At 42.9% G+C, this 24,500-nt stretch overlaps 1 protein-coding gene across 2 annotated transcripts in view; it reads right to left on the reverse strand.

The window, feature by feature from the left end:
- The window catches only part of MOSMO (modulator of smoothened), a 64,733-nt gene that overhangs the window by 8,475 nt on the left and 31,758 nt on the right, over positions 1-24,500 (reverse strand). For both annotated transcript variants that reach the window (XM_002711817.5, XM_070064619.1), the window contains exon 2: positions 882-1,094. In XM_002711817.5, coding sequence (XP_002711863.1) covers positions 882-1,094 — 213 coding nt within the window. The remainder of the gene's footprint in view (positions 1-881; positions 1,095-24,500) is intronic.

Consider the following 24,500-nt stretch of genomic DNA (forward strand, 5'->3'; position numbering starts at 1 on the left):
CCTGTCTCTACAACTGCTTCCAGACCCTACTCTCCAAAGAGCCATCTGAAGGGTCTTTTTTCAACAGTGGCACTACTGCCATTTTGGGCCAGATAATTCTTTGTTACGGGAGGCTGTCCTGTGCATTAGTACACACTAAATGCCAGCAGCAGTCTCCATAGTTGTGACTACCAAAAATGCTTTTTTCAGATATTGCCAAATGCCTGCTGGGGTGAAAAATTGCTTTAGAGAGAAGGAAGCAAGAAAGCAGAGTTACAGAAATATCTTTTCTTTGTGCATTTTTGTTTCCTTTAACTTGTGATAAGCCTCTGGTGTGTTTTGAAATTAAATCAGTTTTGCAAAGTACAAGAGAATTGTGTAAATTATAATTTATTACACCCTTGGGCATAGCTTAATAGAGTAAGAAATGACGATAAATATTGAATAACCAAAGTGTTGATTTCTTAATGGTCATATAACACTACACAGCAGAAACTCAAAATCAGTGTTAAAAAGCAAATCACCACCTTCATCTGATTTATAATCTTTATATATTTTTCCTAGGGTTATCTTTATTTTTGATAGAAAAACCAATACCTTCAAGAGGAGGAAAAGACTCAAGCTGTTGGTAGCTCTGAGTCACAAACCTGGCTTATGTCACAATGTGAGCAAAAATAAAATTGATTAAAATAGCATTCATGCAAAGCAACTGAAGTTGTGGACGTCCTGGTCTTGTAAGCATTTTGAAGAACTGATGGGACTGTGCAGAGTCTATCTCTTGACCATACGCAAGTGGTGCTCTTTGATGATTATGAAGTCCTTATTACTGATTCTTGATTATCTTCACAGAAATACCAGTGTGGGTGCCTTCTATACAAATTTAGTAAGCACAGGCTACTTACTTCCAGTGAATGCTATCCATCGAGCATATTTTGTAGCTTCTCTTCGCCAGTGGGAAGCCACCAGCAAACCACATGTGACAGTCAATGAAATGATTCCCATAATGATAAAAAACAGTGTGGTGATCCACTCTGGGGGAAGCCGGGGAGGGATGCACGTCCGATCTCGTCCGTGGATTGTTTGACACTGTCGCACAAGGCCCACAGTGAGTGCTCCTGGGGAGATGCAAAAAGTGGGAATACTTTAATGGAGCTGGAACATCCAGGGAATATTTCCCACCACCTTCCCTTTGGCCCTTAAATATCATTAGTCTCTGTGAGAGTCATTCAAGCATTGACTTCCCTTCAGTCTGCTGAAATTCCTAACGCAGTCACCCTTGCCTAACATATAAAGCAAAAAGTGCATTAAAGAAAACCACACACTTCACAAAAATCACAAAACGCAGTTCTTTCATTCTTGTTTTTTTTTTTTTTTTAAAAAGATTTATTTATTTATTTATTTGAAAGTGAAAGTTCCACAGAGAGAGGAGAGGCAGAGAGAGAGAGAGAGGTCTTCCATCTGATGGTTCACTCCCCAACTGGCCACAACGGCTGGAGCTGTGCTGATCAGAAGCCAGGAGCCAGGAGTTTCCTCCAGGTCACCCATGTGGTCACAGGGGCCCAAGGACTTGGGCCATCTTCCACTGCTTTCCCAGGCCACAGCAGAGAGCTGGATTGGAAGAGGAGCAGCCGAGACTAGAACTGGTGCCCATATGGGGGGCCGGCACTTCAAGGACATTAACCCACTGCACCACAGCGCCAGCCACAAGGTCTTTTTTTTTTTTTTTTTAAGATTTATTTATTTATTTATTTATATGAAAGGCAGAGTTACATAGAGTGGGAGAGACAGAGAAAGGTCTTTCATATGCTAGTTCACTCTCCAAATGGCCATTAACAGCTGGAGCTGAGCTGATCTGAAGCCAGGAGCTTTCTTCCAGGCTTCCTATGCAGGTGCAGGGGCCCAAGCACTTGGGCCATCTTCTACTACTATCCCAGGCCACAGAAGAGAGCTGGATCGGAAGAGGAGCAGCCAGGACTTGAACTGTTGCTACTTTTACCGGATATGCAACAGTGCCGGCCCCTCAGTCATTCTTTAAACAAACACTTTTCTCAGAATTTATGTCAGGCACCATCTAGGTTCCAGGAAAACTGTGAGTGACCAAGATAGATGAGGTTCCTTACAGGAAGAACTGGGATTTTTCTATTCCCAGATCCCAGACTCACTGTATATTATTTTAACTGAGGAGAAAACTTTTTACAACAATGAAGATGGACTGGCGTTATGTAGTAGGTAAAGCCACAGCCTGCAATGCCAGCATTTCATATGGTTGCTGGTTTGTGACCTGGCTGCTTCAATTGTGACCCAGCTCCCTGATAGTAGCCTGGGAAAAACAGTGGAAGATGGCTCAAATGTTTGGGCCCCTGGATGGAGCTCCTGGCTTGGGGCTTCAGCCCGGCCCAGAGCTGGCTGTTGTCGCCATCTGGTAAGTGAACAAGTAGTCAGAAGCCCTCTCTGTGTGTCTCCCTCTAACTCTTTCTAAATAAATAACTCTTTAAAAAAAAAAAGTAAAGAGAAATATGTAATATATCTAATCATAAGTAAATACTAGATTAAATACCAGCAGCAATGTATTGATAAAAGTTAATGGGGCTAAGAATATCATTAGTTGGGTCCAGCATTGTGGCACAGTTGGTTAAGTTGCTGTCTACAGCGCGGACATCCCATATGGGTGCCAGTTCATGTCATGGCTGCTCCACTTCCATTTCAGCTCCCTGTTAATGCCCGTGGGAAAGCAGTAGAAGATGACCCAAAGGCTTGGGCGCCTGCACCCATGTGGGAAACCTGGAAGAAGTTCTTGTTTCCTGGCTTTGGCCTCGTCCAAATGGTCCAGCCCTCGCCACTGTGGCCATTTGGAGAGTGAACCGGCAGATAGAAGACCTCTCTCTGTGCCTCTCACTCTCTCACTGTAACTCTGCCTTCAAATAAATGAATGAATCTTTTAAAAAAAGGAATATTTAAGTCATTTTATATCAAATGCAAACAAAGGTTAGAGAAATTGGTAGATCTCCCCTCTCATTTCCTAAGTGCACTAACTTTTGTACAATGTACAAGTGTTCACTTTGCTAAACCCACCACTGCAATGCTGCAACAAAGTATAGGGCAAATTTTTTTTTAAAGATTATTTTATTTCAAAGTCAGAGTTACATGCGAGAGGTTAGAGAGAGAGAGAGAGAGACAGAGAGGGAGGGGAGGGGAGGGGAGGGGAGGGGAGGGGAGGGAAGAGGAGGGAAGGGGAGGGAAGGGGAGGGAAGGGGAGGGAAGGGGAGGGAGAGAGGGAGGGATAGAGACAATCTTCCATCCACTGATTCACTCCCCAAATGGCCGCAACGACCAGGGGTGGGCCAGGCCAAAATCTGGAGCCAGGAGCTTCATCCAGGTCTCCCATGTGGGTTCAGGGGCCCAAGCACTTGGGCCATATTCTACAGCTTTCCTAGGCACATTAGCAAGGAGCTGTATCAGAAGTGGAGCAGCTAGTACTTGAACCAATGCCCATATGAGATGCTGGCAATAGCAGGCAGTGGCTTAACTCACTGTGCCACAACTCTGGCCCCACAAAGGCAAATTTTAAAGTCCCTCCCCTTTCATGTTAAATAACGTGAAAGTCATTTTTGTACAATATCAAGCGTTTGAGTGGAAATGTTGTGACACAATGGGTTAAGCCATCACTTGGGATGCCAAATCTATCAAGATTGCCAGTGTGATCTTGGCTACTTTGCTGCTTCTGCCTTTGATCAGCTTCCTGCTAATGTGCATTCTGGGAGGCAGAAAGTGATGGGTTAAGTACCTGGGTCCCTGCCACCTACACGGGAGACCTGGATGGAGTTCTCAGCTCCTGGCTTCCACCTGGCCCAGCCCCGGCTGATGTGGGCATTTGAAGAGTGGACCAAGGCCGGCGCTGTGGCTCACTAGGCTAATCCTCCGCCTGCGGCGCCGGCACACCGGGTTCTAGTCCCGGTCGGGGTGCCGGATTCTGTCCTGGTTGCCCCTCTTCCAGGCCAGCTCTCTGCTGCGGCCCAGGAGTGCAGTGGAGGATGGGTCAAGTGCTTGGGCCCTGCACCCCATGGGAGACCAGGATAAGTACCTGGCTCCTGGCTTCAGATCAGCATGGTGTGCTGGCTGCAGCGCGCTGGCTGCAGCGCGCCGGCCACGGTGGCCATTGGAGGGTGAACCAACGGCAAAAGGGAAGACCTTTCTCTCTGTCTCTCTCTCACTGTCCACTCTGCCTGTCAAAAAAAATAAAAAAATAAATAAAAAAAAGAGTGGACCAGCAGATGGAGGATCTTTCTCTCCCTCTGCCTTTCAAACAAACATTAAAAAAACAAGTGCTTGGGGCAGGTGCTGTGGCATAGCAGGTGAAGCCACTGCCTGCAGTGCCGGCATCACAAATGAGCGCTGGTTCAAGTCCTGGCTGCTCCACTTCTGATCCGGCTTTCTGCTATGGCCTGGGAAAGCAGTGGAAGAAGGCCCAAGTCCTTGGGCCCCTGCACCCATGCGGGAGACCTAGAAGAAGCTCCTGGCTCCTGTCTTCAGATCAACACAGCTCTGGCTGTTGCAGACAATTGGGAATGAACTAGCAGATGGAAGCTATCTCTCTCTCCTTCTCTGTGTAACTCTGACTTTGAAAAAAATACATCTTAAAAAAAAAAAAAAGTGCTACTTTTCCATAAGAATTTTTCCATGTCAAAACTAAGGAGCCCCTCTATCAAATTTGAGATGAATTAATTTACTGAAACTCAAATCAGGAAGGTGAAAGAGTAATTATTTTCTCTGCTTCCCTACTAAGAATGATTAAAATATTGATTCTGAACAAAACTGCTTGTTTCCCCTTGTACGAGCAGCTGCAAATGAGAAAACAGTTACCAAAAACACAAGAATAGAAATTTCTGAAGCCACTGAAAACATAACAGCTTTCTGGCTCTTATTTTTCAGTCTGCATTTTCTGAATATGAATACAAATTAAAAGTAAAAATGACACTGAGTTCAAAAATCACAGGACTTGCCATGAATCAGGGCCTTCTATAAAGAGTCAGTAGAATTCCTAGGAGCATTTTGGGAAGCTGCTGTGGTAGAAGCAGACCAGGGCTGGATCTGCGTAGAAATGTATTTGTGGGTAGGTAGTGCTTTTGAAGGAAGATGCTTTTGTGCAACTTTTATTTTGTCATTGATATATTTTTTAAAATAAAGCAATGTGGTGAGAGAAAATGACACAAGAAATCAGTTTTATTCTCAAAATTGACTTATAGTCTTCTTTTCCTCTAATGCTAAATCTGACCATAACTATAGAGAGGAAAATGATAAACTAATACTTTTGCTCCCACATGATCTAATAGTTAGATCTAGTGATCTCTACACAGGTACAAACAACCTTATAATTATGGAACTGTCATGAACAGGATGAAGGCAGATGGGACAAAGTGAGTAAACCTCACCATAACGTCATCCATGCTGCTTGGAGCTGAATGACTTCATAGGCCAAAGAAATGTACCTCAGTACACATTTTTGAACTACTGCTAACCTTTAAGTTTCACAGTTACTGCATGAAACCGAAAGAGGGTGATAGGGCAGGGGTGTGTAGGCATCAAAGTGTTGCATGACTGTACTTAAATTGAAACACTAAAGAGTTTCCCTGGGGGAAAAGCAACCTGGAGGAGAGAAATGTCTAACTATGATAAAGCATTTTATTATAATTTTAGAAATAAAGAAGGCATTCACAGCAGTGCCCAACAACTCCTAACAGAAAACTATTCCTGGCCAGTCAGCAAAGACTTCTAACAAATTAGTTTTTTGTTATCATTGTTCCATTTATTTTTTAAGCTTCATCTTTTAAAAATTATTTATTTCATTTTATTTAAAGGCACACACACACACACACATACACACACACACACACACACAGAGAAGAGAAGAGAGAGGAGAGGAGAGAGAGAGAATGAATCTTCCATCCACGAATTCACTCCCCAGATGCCCAACAGCCAAGACTGGACTAGGCCCAAGTCAACAGCCCAGAATAGCATCCAAGCCTTCCACATGGGTGTCAGGGACCCAAGTACTTGAGCCATCACCTGCTGCCTCCCTGGGTGCACATTAACAGGAAGCTGGATTGAATACAGAGTAGCTGGGACTCAAACCAGGCACTCTGATATGGAATGCAGGCATCCCAACCAGTGACTTTAACCACTGTGTTATTAAACATGTTATTGCTGGACTGGAAGAGGAGCAACCGGGACTAGAACGGTGCCGCAGGTGGAGAATTAACCTAGTGCGCCATGGCTCTCTGCCGTGGCCTGGGAAAGCAGAAGGTGGCCCAAGTGCTTGGGTCCCTGCCCTGGCACGGGAGACCAGAAGCACCTGGCTCCTGGCTTCGGATTGGCACAGCTCCGGCTGTTGAGGCCATTTGGAGAGTGAACCAATGGAATGAAGACCTTTCTCTCTGTTTCTCTCTCTCTTACTGTCTGTAACTCTACCTGTCAAATAAATAAAATCTTTAAAAACAAACAAACATGTTATTGCTACAAAAAACTGCAGGCAACAAAAGACCCTGTGACAAAATGCAACACTGACCTCTTAACAACAGCAGCTTCCTTCATATACAAAAGATGTTTAATTGGTTACCCTACAAATCAACAGAACTTAAGATTTAAATCTGAATTTTTTTTTGCTGGTAAATATTAAAAGTCATAGGTTCAGGAAATCATAATGAAAATATCTCTCCTTCAAAATACTTTGAGGGTCTGGTGCTGTGGAGCAGCGGGTTAAAGCCCTGACCTGAAGCACCGGCATCCCATATGGGCACCTGTTCTAGTCCCGGCTGCTGCTCTTCCGATCCAGCTCTCTTCTGTGGGCTGGGATAGCAGAAGATGGCCCAAGTTTTTGGGTCCCTGCTCTCACTTGGGAGACCAGGAAGAAGCTCCTGGCTCCTGGCTTCGGATTTGCACAGCTCCGGCCATTGTGGTCACCTGAGAGTGAACCAGCAGATGGAAGATTCTTTCTGTCTGTACCTCTCTCTGTAACTCTTTCAAATAAATAAAATACATTAAAAAAAAAAAAAAGAAAAAAAATACTTTGAGTATCCTTATGTTGCCTCTCTCCATTTATGGACATAGTGAGGAATATTAGGGATAAAATTTAACTTAACCTCCTGTGCCTGGAGACTGGTAAGTTTTCTAAGTAGGACTGCTTTTATCTTCTCCTGCTGGCATACTACACCAAGTAAATATAAACAGAACAAGTAAGACAATGAAAATTACATCTATGCTGTCTACAAACCAGCTGGAAATAACCTGACAGATGTTTGATGTTTAAAGTGCTCGTGGAGTAGTGAGTAAAGCCACTGCCTGGGACACTGGCATCCCATACAGGCGATGGTTTGTGTCCTGGCACTCCACTTCTGATCTAGCTCCCTGTTACTGCACCTGGGAAAGCAGAAGGAGATGGCCCAAGTGCTTGGTCCCCTGCACCCACGTGGGAGACCCAGAACAAGTTCTTGGCTTCAGCCTGGCTCAGCCCTGGCTGTTGGTGCCATTTGGGGAATGAACCAGCAGAAGGAAGATCTCTCTCTCTCTTCTTTTTTAACACTGACTTTTAACACAAATAAATAAATCTTTAATTTTTTTAAAAGAAGCACTATACTCCTGTATTTGCAAAATTCTTAATCACAACAAATCAAGACCAAGCATTTAGTAGCTCTATTCTGGAAGAAAGGAAAGCTAATGCTAATGGACAAGCAGAAGGCATAAGGTATATAAGAAAATCAACACACAAACATTTTATTAAGCATCTCTTAGCACTGTTGTTTTGGTCACAGATTCCACAACTAATACCATCACATTTTCAGTGATATTATACTTTGTTTAACTATATTATACAAGGCCTAGTGCAAACAGTGTTTTGGCCAACATTGTTATTAAAATTCATTTTCTTAAGACTCTAAGCCAGCAAAATTTATATCATAGTCACATATTTTCCGTAAAGTAACTACCTGGTGGAATCTCTGGGGATGCCTACGCTGCTACTGGTAAATATTGTAAATTCCAGGTTAGCATCTAAACTCTCACCACTGAATTATGTCCTGCTTGTAGATTCATATCCATCACTCACACTGTCAAGATCTTTTACTTCTCCTAAATTTGTTCACACATTTAGTCTGTATCATTCAATTGTAACCTCACTTTCCAGATAGCTTCTTTTTACTCCAAATCAAACACCATCTTTTTGAAGAGGAAACTACACCTTCTATGTCAGTGGAAAACCCCAAGATGACTGCAGCAGTGAGTATAGAGCAGGAATTAATAAGCATTTGGTGGGTTTAAATGAATTAAAAACAAGCTAAATTTAAAGCCATCCAGTATTAAGTATGCTCTTCTACAGAACTATCTTACTCTGGTTCCTATAGCATCCACTAATTCTTTTTTGATAGAACAGGTATTTTGCCTCTTGGAGGGGCCAATTCCATTCCCCAAACAGCCAATCCATCTTTACTGTGCAGCTGTTTCCTAGGTAACCAATCCAGCCAAATAAAAGATTTGCACACAATAGCAAAAAGGAAACCAAACTAGGACTACAGCATCCAGCATGCCTCTTAGTATCTCACTTGTGTATCCTAACACACAAAAAGGAGAAGTCTTTATGAGTCTTACCCCATTTAGTGAGGGTGTCCTAACTAAAGAGGCTTTTGACACTCATCACCTACAGATCTAGATGCTGCAGAAACAATTTAGCACAACCAGTCTGAGCATGCCTGCTGCCACAGTGAGGATAATTATAAGGCCTATCATCACTACTTGTAAAAGCAGTGTCACAGAAAGTCTGTAACACAGCACTTGTAAAGCAGAGAGGCACACACCCACCAGAGACCTGTCTGCATGAATCATATGAAGTGCTTGCCAACCTGGCCAGAAAGAGTGTTCCCCTGTGGGATTGGATCTGAGCAAAAGTGGTGAAGGTAAAATTTGCAGCTGCCTGCTCCATGTCCCTGTTCCGTTCTCCTCCCACTCACTGCGTTGCCTTCCTCTCAGGGGCTTTCCCTGTCAGCTCTAGGCAGTGTAATCTGGCCTGCCCCACCTGCTGTGGATCTCTTGCTCTATTTTCCCCCTGGGGCTCTAAAATCTCTTCTTGGCAAACTAGCTCAGTGGTTACACATACCAAACAAATGCTTTGTCCCAAATGTCTTAATGATTGAGAAATGCTTAACGTGGTGCTTTTCCCAAGAGCATTTGCATTTAAGGGACGATATTCCAGTTTAACTTAACTTATGAAATTTCATATCTCAGTGACAGGTAGGCTGATGAAATAGGAGACTTGGGGCGGAGAGGGGACATGCATATAGAAATGCATGCTTCTCTGGGTAAGCCATGCCCTGGCAGCTCAAATGTTAAGTGAGCAGAAGTATAAGCACAGAACAGCAAAGTCTATAGGTGACTCACTGACCCAAACAATACTGTATCACATGACTGCAGCAATTTAAACTCTTTGTAAATCCGTGTGTTGCCCTCCTTGGAGACAGTTTCTATCGACTGCATTTCCTCTTCCTGTGTACAGGCCATATACTTCTGTTTCCTTGCAAGTTTTGTAATTTTTAGTGGAAAATTAGAAGTTTTAAATAATGTAATGTGACAACTATGGAGATTAAATCCCTCCCTTGCCCAGGATTTGTTGTTGCTACTGTTTGCCTATTGCCTTTCCTGGAATCATTCTGTATTCTTTATTGTGTGTGACCTCTGAAGTTTCTGGTTCCATTAGTTTCGTAGTTAGTTAACGGTTTAAACAAGATTTCCTTAAATGCCTTCAACTAAAACGTCTCTCAACCCTTGCAGAGGAGCTTTCTATGTGTTCCAGCTGGCAATTAACACTCTGCCTTGGTCCTCACTTCCTACTCACACAGAGCCTCAAGGCTGGCTAGCAGTGTGGTTTTAGGGTTTCACAGTTCTCTCTGGGCATGTGTGTGTCCTGCTAGAGTTCCAGGAATATGTTGGAGATTTTCAAAGACTCCTATGAACATTCTGTTCTCTAAGCTCTGAATTTGTTCAAATAAAGACAAGCCTTGAAAATGGAGATTTCAGGGCCGGCACTGGTGTAGCGGGTAAAGCTACCTCCTGCAGTGAAGGCATCCTATATGGGTGCCGGTTCGAGTCCTAGCTGCTCCATTTCCGATTTAGCTCTCTGCTATGGTCTGGGAAAGCAGTAGAAGATGGCCCAAGTCCTTGGGCCCCTGCACCAGCATGGGAGACCTGGAAGAAACTCCTGGCTCCTGGCTTCGGATTGGTGCAGCTCTGGCCATTGCTGCCATTCGGGGAGTGAACCAGAGGATGGAAGACATCCCCCGCCCCGCCTCTCCTCTCTCTGTGTAACTCTGATTTTCAAATAAATAAATAAAGACATAGAAAATAGAGATTTTTCTGTTAGCTGCCAGACAGATAAAAAAGTATCAACTCTGGGGATGGAGTTGTATTTTTTTGTTAAAGGTCTTCCATCTTCTGGTTCATTCCCCGAATGGCAGCAACGGCAGTCCTGAAGCCAATAGCCAGTGGGCACAGGGGCCAAAATGCCCAGGCCATCTTCCACCACCCTTCCAGGCCAACAGCAGAGAGCTGGCGCCCACATCGGATGCCAGTGCCACAGGCATGGTCTCAGCCCACCACACCACAGCACCGGCCCCTCTGGGGATGGAGGTTTTTTTTTTTTTTTTTTTGACAGGCAGATTGGACAGTGAGAGAGAGAGACAGAGAGAAAGGTCTTCCTTTGCCGTTGGTTCACCCTCCAATGGCCGCTGCGGCCGGCGCGCTGCGGCCGGCGCACTGCGCTGATCCGATGGCAGGTGCTTTTCCTGGTCTCCCGTGGGGTGCAGGGCCCAAGCACTTGACCCATCCTCCACTGCACTCCCTGGCCACAGCAGAGGGCTGGCCTGGAAGAGGGGCAACTGGGACAGAATCCGGCGCCCCGACCGGGACTAGAACCCGGTGTGCCGGCGCCGCTAGGCGGAGGATTAGCCTAGTGAGCCGCGGCGCCGGCCCTGGGGATGGAGTTTTAAGGAAGACACTAAGCCCTTTGCCCTCTTAGAGGGTTGCCTGAAGTGCCAGCATCCTATATGGACGCCAGTTCAAGTCCCGGCTGCTCCACTTCTGATACAGCTCTCTGCTATGGCCTGGGAAACCAGTGGAAGATGGCTTGAGTCCTTGGGCCCCTGCACCCACGTGGGAAACCTGGAAGAAGCTCCTGGCTCCTGGCTTCAGATTGGCACAGCTCTGGCTGTTGCGGCAATCTGGGGAATGAAGACCAGCAGATGGAAGACCTTTCTCTCTCTCTCTCTCTGCTTCTCTATGCAACTCTGCCTTTCAAATAAATAAATAAACCTTTAAAAAAATACTACATAGGACAGTGGTAGATACTCACACTCAACCCAGTAGCATGTTATGAAGCTCACATTCCCAAAGAAAAAACATTGCACTGATGGCTGGTAAGACAGTCATAAAAAGTACTCAGAACAGTATGCTCCAGGTCTATTGACTCTGATGTAACATTCAGGTTGAAGACTATGCACAGGCAAATTCAGACAGACTGGGATAAAATTTCTATGGACAAATTTTATGGGAATAGCAATGCTAGAACTCTGAGATTGAGGATGATTTGCTATTGATATAACAAAACCACAAAATGTTTTGTTAGCAAGAAAAAAAATTAACTTTTGGGTTTGATTTTCTTTTCCTTTACACCCTACTAGCTGCTCCCCCTATCCTTATTTAAAAGACAACTACGAGAATGGATGCGGCTGTTAAGATGCTTGTGTCCCACACTGTAGTACCTGGGAAAGATTCCTGGCTCTGGCTTCCAACTCCAGTTTCCTGCTAATGCAGGTCTGGGGTGGCAGTGGTGATGGCCCAAGGAATTGTGTTCCTGCCACCTGACGTTAGTGCCAGTTCAGTCACTGCCATTGTGGGCATTTGGGGAGTGATTCAGCATATAGGAGCTCTCTTCCTATCTCTGTCTCCTGAATACATAAATAAAATTTAATAAAATAAAAGACAACTATTACTAGCTGTTTCTAAGGGGGACTATGGGTCCAAGGTCATTTACAGCTGATAAAATCATGCCCAACACTGCCCTCTCATTGTAGTATGTTCTATCAGCTCTTGGCTTTGACTCTAATCTCATGAATACATTAAACACAAAGTGGCAGTGAAACTATTTTAAAATCAGCCTTATTGACAAGTAAGACATGGTACCAGATTCTGTCCTCAGTTTGCCTCTGCCAATCACTGAGGCTCTTAAAATATAATGTGGAGTGGGCATTTGGCACAGTGCTCAAGACATCATTTGGGACACCTACATCCCATATTTGAGTGCCTGGGTTACAGTCCTGGCTCTGCTCCTAATTCTAGCTTCCTGCTGATGCACACTGTGGGATGAAGCAGGTGATGGCTCAACTGAATGAAGGCCCTATCACCTGCACAGGAGATCCTGATCGGATTCTCAGCTCCTGGTTTTGGCCTGGCTCAATCTTAGCTGCTGCAGGCATTTGGGCAACGATCTAATACATAGGCGATCTCTCTCCCTCTCTATCTTCCAAATAAATAAAAATTTGGGAGGGAGATATATGAAGAACTCATTACATGTTTACACAGTCTGAAGAGTGTGTAGAAAATATGCAGAAGGAGGGGTCTGGAGCTATGGTGTAGTAGGTAAAGCCACCGCCTGCAGTGCTGGCATCCCATTTGGGTGGTTGGTTTGAGTCCCGGCTGTTCCACTTTCGATCCAGCTCTGTTATGGCCTCGGAAAGCAGCAGAAGATGGCCCAGGTCCTTGGGCCCCTGCACCCATGTGGGAGACCCGGAAGAAGCTCCTGACTCCTGGCTTCGGGTCGGCTCAGCTCCCGCTGACACGGCCGATTGGGGAGTGAACCAGCAGATGGAAGACCTCTCTTTCTCTGCCTTGCCTTCTCTCTGTGTAACTCTGACTTCCAAATAAATAAATCTTTGGAAAAGAAAGAAAACATGCAGAAGGGTATTCATCATACTACTAAGAGTGACCTCCTCTGGTTGAGCAGGACTAGAGGTGAAGTGGGGAGCAGGGTCAAGAACTCTTGTACTTTCTACCTTTCTATCTGAGCATACATAAAGGCATCCAATTCTGACCTCAAAGGAAAAAGGTGCTTGGTTTATATTTTCAAATTCTAAAATGTTCAGAGTATTTCATATTAAATTCAAACGACATGTACTAATTGCATTTATAGTACATACACACTGCAGTCTTTCAATCATGCACGAATTGAAGCACATGCACTGGATCTAAAAGATATTATGAGTACACCAAAGAAATTAACAGTAAACCAAAACAAACCGGATAAAGTGAAAATAGAATTTAAACTCCAATGTCTGAATTTGCTATACAATTTCAGTGAGAATATCATGAGAAACCCCATAAAGGAGTTCAACAGATTATACTGGACACCAGTTGTTTCTCCTCTGACTGATTTGGCACAAGAAATCCTATTATTTACCTAAATGAATAATCTCCATGTTTCATATGCAGAAATGACCTGGTTTAAGACGTGATATAGATAAAGAGAATAAAAGTTAAACATATTTGGTATGCCATATAGTTTTGGTGGGCATAAAAGTACCACAGAATTATGTGCAAAAAGATTTTAGTATAAAGACTGCACATTAGTGACTCTACAGTTTATGGACCATGATCAAAAAGAAATAAATAACGCAGCAGATGAGAACAGCTTTCAATCACATGAAACTCCTAGCCAAAAGCAGTCATAAAACTTGAGAATTTAGCAATGAAAGGAATCTCAGATGTCATCTCTCCTAATTTCCCCAAATTGGGGTTTAGAGAATAATAAAGCCCAGAGAGAGTGAATGATAAATTTAAGGATACAAAGTAACTAGTAGTGCTGAGGCTAAGATCCAGATTTTCAATTACCCACTTTAAAATTATCCTCACCACATGATGCTAACTTCCCTGAACACCATTCATTGAGAAAAGTAAATGAACAGTATTTCTAAAAATACCTTCAGGAACATTCAGACTTCTATCAGAGCAGACTTAATTACAACTTTGCAAGCACAGTGATAGTGAGTCTAAGAGAAATGCTCATGGGAGATCAACAAATATACGAAGAGGGAGATTATGTCTTTGGGTTTCTCCTGGAAGGTTACAGGAGCAACTCCCTTGGGTTCTATTTACTCTAAAATGTAAACTCTGCCCACACTAGCCACTCTTTCTCAGAAATGTTCAATGAATACCCTATCCCTAGCTCATTCTCCTCATTCTTTGTCTCAAGAAGCAAAGGATCCCCCTTTGCTCTTATACTGTCTCTGAGGACTCTTTTTATAGTCTCCTCTCAAACATCAAATTGAGTGCTCATGTTTGTTTAGTTACCACATAGCCCAGAAAACGTGCACCGTCACTTTCTGAAAAAGCAATGTGTAGGGTAAGTCACAATAAGCAACCATCTTGAAAGTACAGTAAAGGGGGCCGGTGCCGTGGCTCACTAGGCTAATCCTCCGCCTTGCGGCGCCGGCACACTGGGTTCTAGTCCCGGTCGGGGTGCCGGATTCTGTCCTGGTTGCCCCTCTTCCAGGCCAGCTCTCTGCTGTGGCCCGCGAGAGCAGTGGAGGATGGCCCAAGTGCTTGGGCCCTGCACCCCATGGGAGACCAGGAGAAGCACCTGGCTCCTGCCATCAGATCAGTGCGGTGCGCTGGCCGCAGTGGCCATTGGAAGGCGAACCAACGGCAAAGGAAGACCTTTCTCTCTGTCTCTCTCTCACTGTCCACTCTGCCTGTCCAAAAAAAAAAAAAAAAAGGAAAGTACAGTAAAGGGTCCATTTTATGATCCCAGGTCTGTCAAAATAACTTTTTAAACTCGCTGATATTCCAGTATCTTGGTTACAGAAATTCTTTGATATTCCAATGTTAAATAACTTCAAATCATTTCTGCAATAAATTATATTCCAATTTACAGGGGCAGGTGCTATGGTATAGGTGAAGCCTCCACCTGCAAGGCCAGCATCCCATATGGGCACCAGTTTGAGTCCCAGCTGTTCCATTTCTGATCTAGCTCCCTGCTAATACCTTGGAAAGCAGTGGGGGATGATCCAAGTGCTTGGGTCCCTGTACCCACCAGGGAGACTCAGAGGAAGCTCCTGGCTCCTGATCAGCCCAGCTCTGGCCATAGCAGCCATTTGGGGGTGTGAACCAGTGGATGGCGGTCCTCTCTCTGTGTCTCTTCCTCTTTCTGTAATTCTGCCTCTCAAATAAATAAATCTTTTTTAAAAATTTACATTAACTCTCTGATACTAAATCAAATTTTAACTATTTAGTCATACTTGTTGTCTTAAATGTATCTGTATCAAATGCTAGAATTCAGGCTGTGAAAGAAACAGGAAAGTGAAGAGGCAACCGACAGAATGGGAGAAAATATTTGCAAATTATGCAACTTGATAAAGGATTAATAACCAGAATCTACAAGAGATCAAGAAACTACACAACAACAAAACAAACAACCCACTTAAGAGATGGGCCAAGGACTTAAACAGACTTTTTTCAAAGAAGAAATCCAAATGGCCAACATACACAGGAAAAAATGCTCAGGATCACCAGCCGTCAGGGAAATGCAAATCAAAACCACAATGAGGTTTCACCTCACCCCCGTTAGAATGGCTCACATACAGAAATCAACAAACAACAAATGCTGGCGAGGATGTGAGGAAAAAGGCACACTAATCCACTGTTGGTGGGAATGCAAACTGGTAAAGCCACTATGGAAGACAGTTTGGAAATACCTCAGAAAACTGAATATAGCCCACGACCCAGCCATCTCACTCCTCAGAATTTACCCAAGGGAAATTAAATTGGCAAATAAACTGCTATCTTCACCTCCATGTTTATTGCAGCTCAATTCACAATGGCTAAGACATGGAATCAACTTAAATACCAGTCAATGGAAGACTGGATAAAGAAATTATGGGATATGTACTCTATGGAATACTACACAGTGGTAAAAAAAATTGAAATCTGGTCATTTGCAACAAAATGGAAGAATCTGGAAAACATCATGCTCAGTGAAATAAGCCAGTCCCAAAGGGACAAATATCATATGTTCTCCCTGATCTGTGACAACTAACTGAGCACCTAAAGGAAACCTATAGAAGTGAAACAGACACTATGAGAAGCAATGACTTGATAAGCCAAGGAACACCTTACTATTTTATTTATTTTTTTTTTTTACTTAATATCATTGGTTGAACTCTTCACTTAACATAGAATTATTCTTAAGTTTTAAATTCAACTGAAAATTGATCCCTGTTAAAAATAAAAGTGGAAATAAGAAAGGGAGGAGATGTACAGTTCAGTACATGTTCCCTCAGACTTACCCCTAAGGATAAAGCTAAAAGCTTGCCATGAGACTCCAAATCTCATTAAGTTGGCAGGTATTAATGCCATCTTACTAGTTACAGTGATCAGTTTAAGTTTATAATTGATCATAAAGATAGGAATAAGTGTCAGAGATCACATAAATAAGACTAAGTGTCTGCTAATAATAATAGATAGAATTAAAAAGGAGAGAACTATCCAACATGGCACGCAGGCCACAGAGCAGACTCATAGAATGACAAATGCCTAAACAGCACTCTGGCCTCAGAATCAGCCCTTAAGACATTCGGATCTGGCTAAAAAGCCCATGAGAGCATGCATTTCAAGCATGGAAAGCCAAGACACTGTGGCAAAAAGTGACCTATATGCAAGATCTCTGTGAGTGAGATCCTGGAGGAAAGGGGCCATCAAAGAAGGAGGTACCTTTCTCTGAAAGGAGGAGAGAACTTCCACTTTGATTATGGCCCTGTCTAAACAATGTCGGAGTTTGGACTCAAGAGGTCTCCATAGCCTTGACAGTTCATGACAAGAGCCTCAGGTGATCACTGACGTCATAAATAAGAGTGTCAATTGTTAACAACAGGAGTCACTGTGCACTTGTTCTCCATGTAGGACCTCTGTCCTTAATAAGTTGTACTATGAGAATTAACGGTAAAACTAGTCTTCAAACAGTACTTTTTACTTTGTGTGTCTGCTTTGGATGCAAACTGTTGAAATCCTTACTTAGTATAGAGTTGATCTTCTGTATATAGAGAGAATTAAAAATGAATCTTAATGAAGAATGGGATGGGAGAGGGAGGAGGTGGGATGGTTTGGGGATGGGAATGCGGGTATGGGGGAAGAACCACTAAAATCCAAAAGTTGTACCTATGAAATTTATATTTATTAAATAAAAAATTTCTATTAAAGAATTCAAGCTGTGGACTAAGATTCAAATATAGGTGGCATCACTTACTAGACATGAAAACTGTTACTAGATATGACACTTTGGGGAAGTTATTTATCCTTTGTGTATCTGTTTCTTCACCTATAAATTGAGACAACAAAATTATTTCATAATACTGTGTGAATTAAGACAGAGAATGTATATAAAGCACTTAGAATGAATGTCTAACAGAGAAAGAATAGTTAAATGTGAATTATTATTAAATGATATATTGATATTTCACTAGAAGTAAGTACTTTTGGGTCCAGTGCTGTGGCACAGGGGATTGTTGTTACTTGGACATCAGCATCCTTTATCAAAGTGTTGGTTCAAGTCCTGCCTTCTGGGAAGGCAGTGGATGATGGCACAAATGCCTGGACCTCTGCCACCCATGGGGGAGATCCAGATGGATTCCTGGCTCTTGACCATTGCAGCCATTTGGGGAGTGAACCAGCACATGGAAGATCTCTCTCTGATGCTCTGCCTTTCAAATTAATAAATAAAACAAATCTTTTTTAAAAAGAAGAAATTCTTTGAAAAAATAATATGTACTTTTAAGAAAGAGAATATAGTCTGTGGAATTCTATCTTCCTCTTATTGTTCTCTCATGGTATCTTTGAGATCCTTGCTTTCTTGGACTTAGATGATAAAAAAAAGTCAATTTGTGTTAAATGTACATAGATCTACTAAATATTTTAAAAATTAATCAGAATTGTAACAGCTTTGATAGTATGAGGGAAGTCAGTTTAGCCCTGAGAGAAGTTTAAGTTCTGTGCCATTAGTATGGTTTCCTTAATTGTAGAGGAGGACGGATTTAAGAGTGGAGAGCTGTGGATAAAGAACAAAGTTCTGATTCTGACAGCTGTTCTTCCATTTAATCTTAAAGAGGCGCTTGTGTTCTCACTGTAGTTATATTTGGCTTCAGAGTAAAAATGTAAGGTGATAAGTCCCTCAATTTTCAAAATTAGAAAACACCACCTAAGCTCTTGCAGAACATCTAAAATCAGTGCCTTATTAAGAAGCTTACATTTGTGGTAGACATACTCCGCAGGGGAACCATACATTAGACATGGTCCCTGATGAATCTGAGGAGTCTGCCATCATGCTACGAGATATGCCTGGCTCTTCTGTCCAAGTCTGCCCAGCACAATGTGCTACACCAAGCTTTCATTCATTTAGCAAATACTTACTGAGCATACACATACTAGTGAGAAGTATGAAGAACACAGGTATCTCTGAGTTTCAAGAATCTATATACAGGAAGCCAAGCTGTACATCCACAGAAGTTATCAAGGACAAAGATAGTACACAGCAGGATGTGATCTAATGCCAAGGAAACTGTGAAGCTCTGTGGGTCTAGGAAGAAGAGATAATCACTCCAGTTATATGCATACCACTCATGTACTTCTGAGCCAGAAACTTGCACTTCTTTAGCTCTAATGCCCCATTTTACAAATGAAGAACTCCTAAACAGCTCAAGATAACCCTCCACAATTGTTTAAATTAGCTTTACTGAAGTATAAACATAAAATTTACAATTTTAAAACGTGCAGTTTAATGAGTTTTAACAAATGTACACAGCCATATCCATTACGATATAGAATATGTACATTACCTAAAAACTTCCTGCAGACTCCTTTGTAGTCAGTTCCCTCCCCCAGGCTCCAAGATAGATCTGCTATCCCTACAGTTCTGCCTCTTGTAGAATTTTACGTAAATGGGATCACACACCATTTGCTGATATAAGATAGCTATAAAATATTCACATATCGGTCTTTGTGTTTACAATGCTTTTATTTCTACTATGTTTATACCTAGGAGTGAAAATGCCAATTCAAATGGCAAGTGTGTATTTTTAAATTTCTAAGAAAAACTACCATGGGCTGGCACTGTGGCACAGTGTGTTAACCCATCACCTGCAGTGCTGGCATCCCACGTGGGCGCCCATTTGAGTACCAGCTGCTCCACTTCAGATCCAGCTCCCTCCTAATGCGCCTGGGAAAGTAGAAAGTACTTTGGCCCTGCTACTCATGCGGAAAACTCAGAAGCAGCTCCTGGCTCCTGACTTTAGCCTCTCCTAGCCTTGGTTCTTGCAGCCATCTGGGGAGTGAATCAGCAGATGGAAGATGTCTCTTCCTCCCTCCCTCTTTCTCTGTAACTCTGCCTTTAAAATAAATAAATAAATCTTTAAAGAAAGAAACTATCAGGCTGTCTTCTACATTCGCTGCTATCATTCTGCATTTCTACCAGCAATATGCCACTTAAATCTAGAAAATTTCACCTGTTACTATATTCATCAACACTTGATATTATCAGTCTTTTTAGTTTTAGTTATTCTATCATTTATTTTTTATATTGATAACTAATTTTTTTAAAATGCAATTTTTAAAATTATATCACCTTAAAACCTGTACTTTGGGGCTGGCGCTGTGACACAGCAGGTTGATGCCCTGGCCTGAAGTGGTGGCACCGCATATGGGCACTGGTTCAAGACCGGCTGCTCCACTTCCGATCCAGCCCTCTGCTATGGCCTGGGAAAGCAGTAGAAGATGGCCCAAGTCCTTGGGTCCCTGCACCCACGTGGGAGACCTGGAAGGAGCTCCTGGCTCCTGGCTTTGGGTTGGCAAAGCTCTGGCCATTGCAGCCAATTGGGGAGTGAACCATCGGATGGAAGACCTGTCTCTTTTTGTCTTTCCTCTCTCTGTGTAACCCTTGACTTTCAAATAAATAAATAAATCTTAAAAAACAAAAACCTGTACTTCCCATCACTCTTAGGGTAGAAACCAAATCCTTATCTTGGCTTACCAGATGCCTTATGACCTAGACTATACCTGTTTCTCAGCTGTAGGTCCTTTCATTACTTCTGTGCTCTGTATGAATTTGCCCCACTGTTTTTCCCTCAATTCACTGGGTTATTATGTTATTGCCTTTGCATGTTTCTCCTTTTACCTGCAGTACCACTTCCTGCCCATTTTCTTGCTAACTACTGCAATTCTTTCATTCTAGATTGTCCTTTTTTTTTTTTTTGGCAAAGACTTCCCTAGTACCTTCCTACTGTTATAGGATCCCATATTTCTCCTTTTATAGCACTTATGACAGTTACATTTATTCCCATGCTTTTTGCTTACTGCTTCTTTGAACTGCTACACTATAAGCTCACTGTGTGGTCAGCATGTATTTTAATTATCTGTATATCTAATGCAAAGCATGGTGTATGACATGATATTAATATAATAGATAGTAATGAGCCACTGTCAATATATTCTATATAAATTTTGTGCCTATTATTTCAGAACCCATACATCTCACAAAATTCCCATTCTGGAAACTCAATCCTCAGTGCAACAGTGCTGGGAGGTGGGGCCTAAAGGAAGGCATCTGGGCCATAAATGGAATGATGCCATCAGACAAAGGCCTGCAGAAGTGGGCTGGCTCTCTTCTGGCAGATGACAGTGTTCTTCCCCTTTAGAGAGATGTGCCGGATGTTAGACTTCGCAGCCGCCAGCACTGTGAGAAATACATTTCTGGTCCTTACAAGTTACCCAGCCTTGTTGTTTTGTTACAGCAGCAGACACCACATTTTATCACATTATTCTCTTCTTCCAAAATAAAAAACGAATTAGGCAATAATTATTTTTCATTTTAAGGAAGGGATTGTTTAAAGAGTACCTTTCCTAAGCCACTAACACTATTTAGTTATTAACTATTTGAGAGAAAACTAAACAGAAAAAACAAATATTTACTTCAATAAGCCAGCAAAACACATCACATTTCAATGACATACCCAAATAATAATTATTAATCCTGAAATAATGTTCTCATTACATCATGCATTTAAGATATCTCCAGGGGGCCGGTGCAGTGGCACAGTGGGTAAAGCTGCCACCTGTAGTGCCAGCATCCCACATGGGTACCGGTTCGAGACCTGGCTGCTCCACTTTCAATTTCTGCTCTGCTATGGCCTGGGAAAGCAGTAGAAGATGGCCCAAGTGCTTGGGCCCCTGAACCTTCGTGGGAGTCCCAGAAGATGTGCCCGGCTCCTGGCTTCAGATTGGTCCAGCTCTGGCTGTTGCGCCCATTTGGGGAGTGAACCAGCAGATGGAAGACCTCTCTTTCTCTGCCTCTCTGTAACTCTGCCTTTCAAATAAATAAATAAATCTTAAAAAAAAAAAAAAAAGATATCTCCAGAATAGAATCAGAAATGCATTTTTATCATGACCAGTCCACTGTTATCTATGTTTTAGGGAAGAAGCTGGTTCTTAATGGACAATGCTGTTTCCTAGAACTGCAAAAATGTAAATATAGAAACACTCAAAATGGTCTAACTTGGAAAAAGGGAGAAGGAAGCAGCAATAGATAACTTAAAGAAAAAAAAAAAGACTAGAGCACTGACAACAACTGTCTGAATTCTTGTCTCAGCGGCAGGTGAAAACACAGCTGTGCTCCAGCTTATGAAAGTAAAGGCTTAAGAAATGATGGCAGGGCCAGTGCTGTGGCACAGCAGTTTAAGCCACCACCTGCAGAGCCAGCATCCCGTATGGGCACTGGTTCAAGTCCTGGCTGCTCTGCTTTGGATCCAGCTTCCTGCTAACATGCCTGGGAAGGCAGCAGAAGATGATCCAAGTCCTTCGGCCTCTGCACCCACATGGGAGAGCAGGAAGAAGCTCCTGGCTCCTGGCTTTGGCCTGGCCCAGCCCTGGACATTGTAGCCATTTGGGGAATGAATCCACAGATGGAAAACCTCTCTCCTCTCCTTCTCTCTAACTTTGCCTTTCAAATGAATAAAATAAATATTTCTAAGGTCTAACATGGGATATATATAGATGTAGTTTTGCTACCTCTGTTAAAGCAAGGACAATATCCCTAGTTCAAACAAACAACCAAAACAAAAGTTACTTTAGGTTTATTAGTATTTTTGGACCACAATGTGGAAAACATTAGAAAATAATCTCAAGATTTTGGTGTTATCCAACCCCATGCTTTGTAATGTTCAAGTCAATAAGGCAGTCTAACTTCTGTACCTTTGGGATTAATAAAAAGACTCAGGCATATGAGTCATGACAGAAAGTTATTTTTTTTCCATCCTAAATTGTTGGCTAAAGGTGACTACAATTCTCAACAAACTTAAGACCAGATGTAGGACAGAATTTTTGTGACTGAGCTCCAAAAATCACTTTTCTTAAGAAATTTATTTTATTAAGAAATATTATTGAGGATTGTTCTGAAAAGAATGCACTCTAATGAAACAAAAAGTGTAGGAAGCAAATTTAATCTACCAAGAAAGTCTTAATCATCCAACATAGGAGTGTTTGAATGCTGTTTGGTATCACCGTATTTGCTTCCAGTAGATTTGTAGCAAAGCCTGGGATTGTTTCATTAAAATGTCAGTCCATAAGGCCAGCGCCGCAGCTCACTAGGCTAATCCTCCGCCTAGCAGCACCGGCACACCGGGTTCTAGTCCCGGTTGGGGCGCTGGATTCTGTCCCGGTTGCCCCTCTTCCAGGCCAGCTCTCTGCTGTGGCCAGGGAGTGCAGTGGAGGATGGCCCAGGTGCTTGGGCCCTGCACCCCATGGGAGACCAGGAAAAGCACCTGGCTCCTGGCTCCTGCCATCGGATCAGCGCGGTGTGCCAGCCGCAGCGCGCTGGCCGCGGCGGCCATTGGAGGGTGAACCAACGGCAAAAAGGAAGACCTTTCTCTCTGTCTCTCTCTCTCACTGTCCACTCTGCCTGTCAAAAAAAAAAAAAAAAAAAAAAAAAAAAAGTCAGTCCATAAGGTACTAGAGAAGTAGTAACTGTTGTGCTACTCCTCTTGTCAGGGTTTAACATAAAAAGGAAGCAATTCTTCCATTTCAATAGAACAAAATTTCAGCACCCAGTCATTTGAAAGATACTAGCACATACATCAACACTGAACCTACAGGAAGCAGCAGTGGTACCGACAGCAGAAGCAGTGAAATTGATGAAGATGAGCAGCAGATGCCACACCACCCAGAGGAAATACAATTAATCCCTGGCAGTAGCCTTTGGTACTACATCAATGTGGGATGTTGTAGACACTGGCCGGAGGCTTTATAGGAAGCTGGAGTCTTGTGTCAGAAAGAAAATTCATCAGTCAGTTAAATACAGGTTACATTTAGAATTTTAACTATTTATACCAGAAATGAAGAACATAAGAGGAAAAAAAAAAACTGTGAAAAAAAAGATAAGGGGCTGGCGCCGGCACTGTGGCATAGCAGGTTAAGCTGCTGCCTGCAGCGTTGGCATCCCTATGGGTGTTGGTTCAAATCCTGGCTGTTCTGTTTCAGCTTCAGCTCCCTGCTAATGTGCCCAGGAAAGCAGCAGAGAATGGCATCTGCTACTTGGGCCTCTGCACTCATGTGGGAGTCCCAGAAGAAGCTCCTGGCTCCTGGCTTCAGCCTGGCCCAGCCCTGGCTGTTGTGGCCATTTGGGGAGTGAACCAGCAGATGGAAGTTCTGACTCTCTGTCTCTCTAACTCTTTCAAATAAATAAATCATTTTTAAAAACAGATTTTAATGCTGTTGATATATTTAAAGAGTTTAAGTAATAAGACCCAAATTATTCTAAAAAGAAAATGTGGACAAATATTTATGAATAGTCTTGAGAAAAAAGAAAGACATCCAACCAGCAGTTTCTCTTTCTAAATATTTAAGGAACAAAGACCGGTTTTGTTTCCTACTGCCAACAAGGCCTGAATAAATGTTTCATTGATATTTATATGTATTCAAATTGCATAGCATTGCTCTAAGATAAATGTGAGCTCTGTTTATTAAGAGCTGAGATTTGAATAAAATTAAGAATTTTTTTTTCCTTCAAAAAGATGGGGGCCGCCGCTGTGGTATAGCAGGTAAAGCTGCCGCCTGCAGTGCCAGCATCCCATATGGGTGCTGGTTCTAGTCCCAGCTGCTGCTCCACATCCAGTCCAGACTTCTGCTATGGCCTGGACTCGGCACTGTGGCAAGGTGGGTTAAGCCACCGCCTGCAGTGCCGGAATCCCATGTGGGCGCTGGTTCGAGACCTGGCTGCTCCACTTCTAATTTTGCTCTCTGCTATGGCCTGGGAAAGCAGAAGAATATGGTCCAAGTCCTTGGGCCCCTGAATCCATGTGAGAGACCCGAAAGAGGATCCTGGCTCCTGGCTTCAGATTGGCTCAGCTCCAGCTGTTGTGGCCAACTGGGGAGTGAACCATCGAATGGAAGAC

Source organism: Oryctolagus cuniculus, chromosome 19 (genome assembly GCF_964237555.1).
Source record: "Oryctolagus cuniculus chromosome 19, mOryCun1.1, whole genome shotgun sequence".
Classification (NCBI taxonomy): domain Eukaryota; kingdom Metazoa; phylum Chordata; class Mammalia; order Lagomorpha; family Leporidae; genus Oryctolagus; species Oryctolagus cuniculus.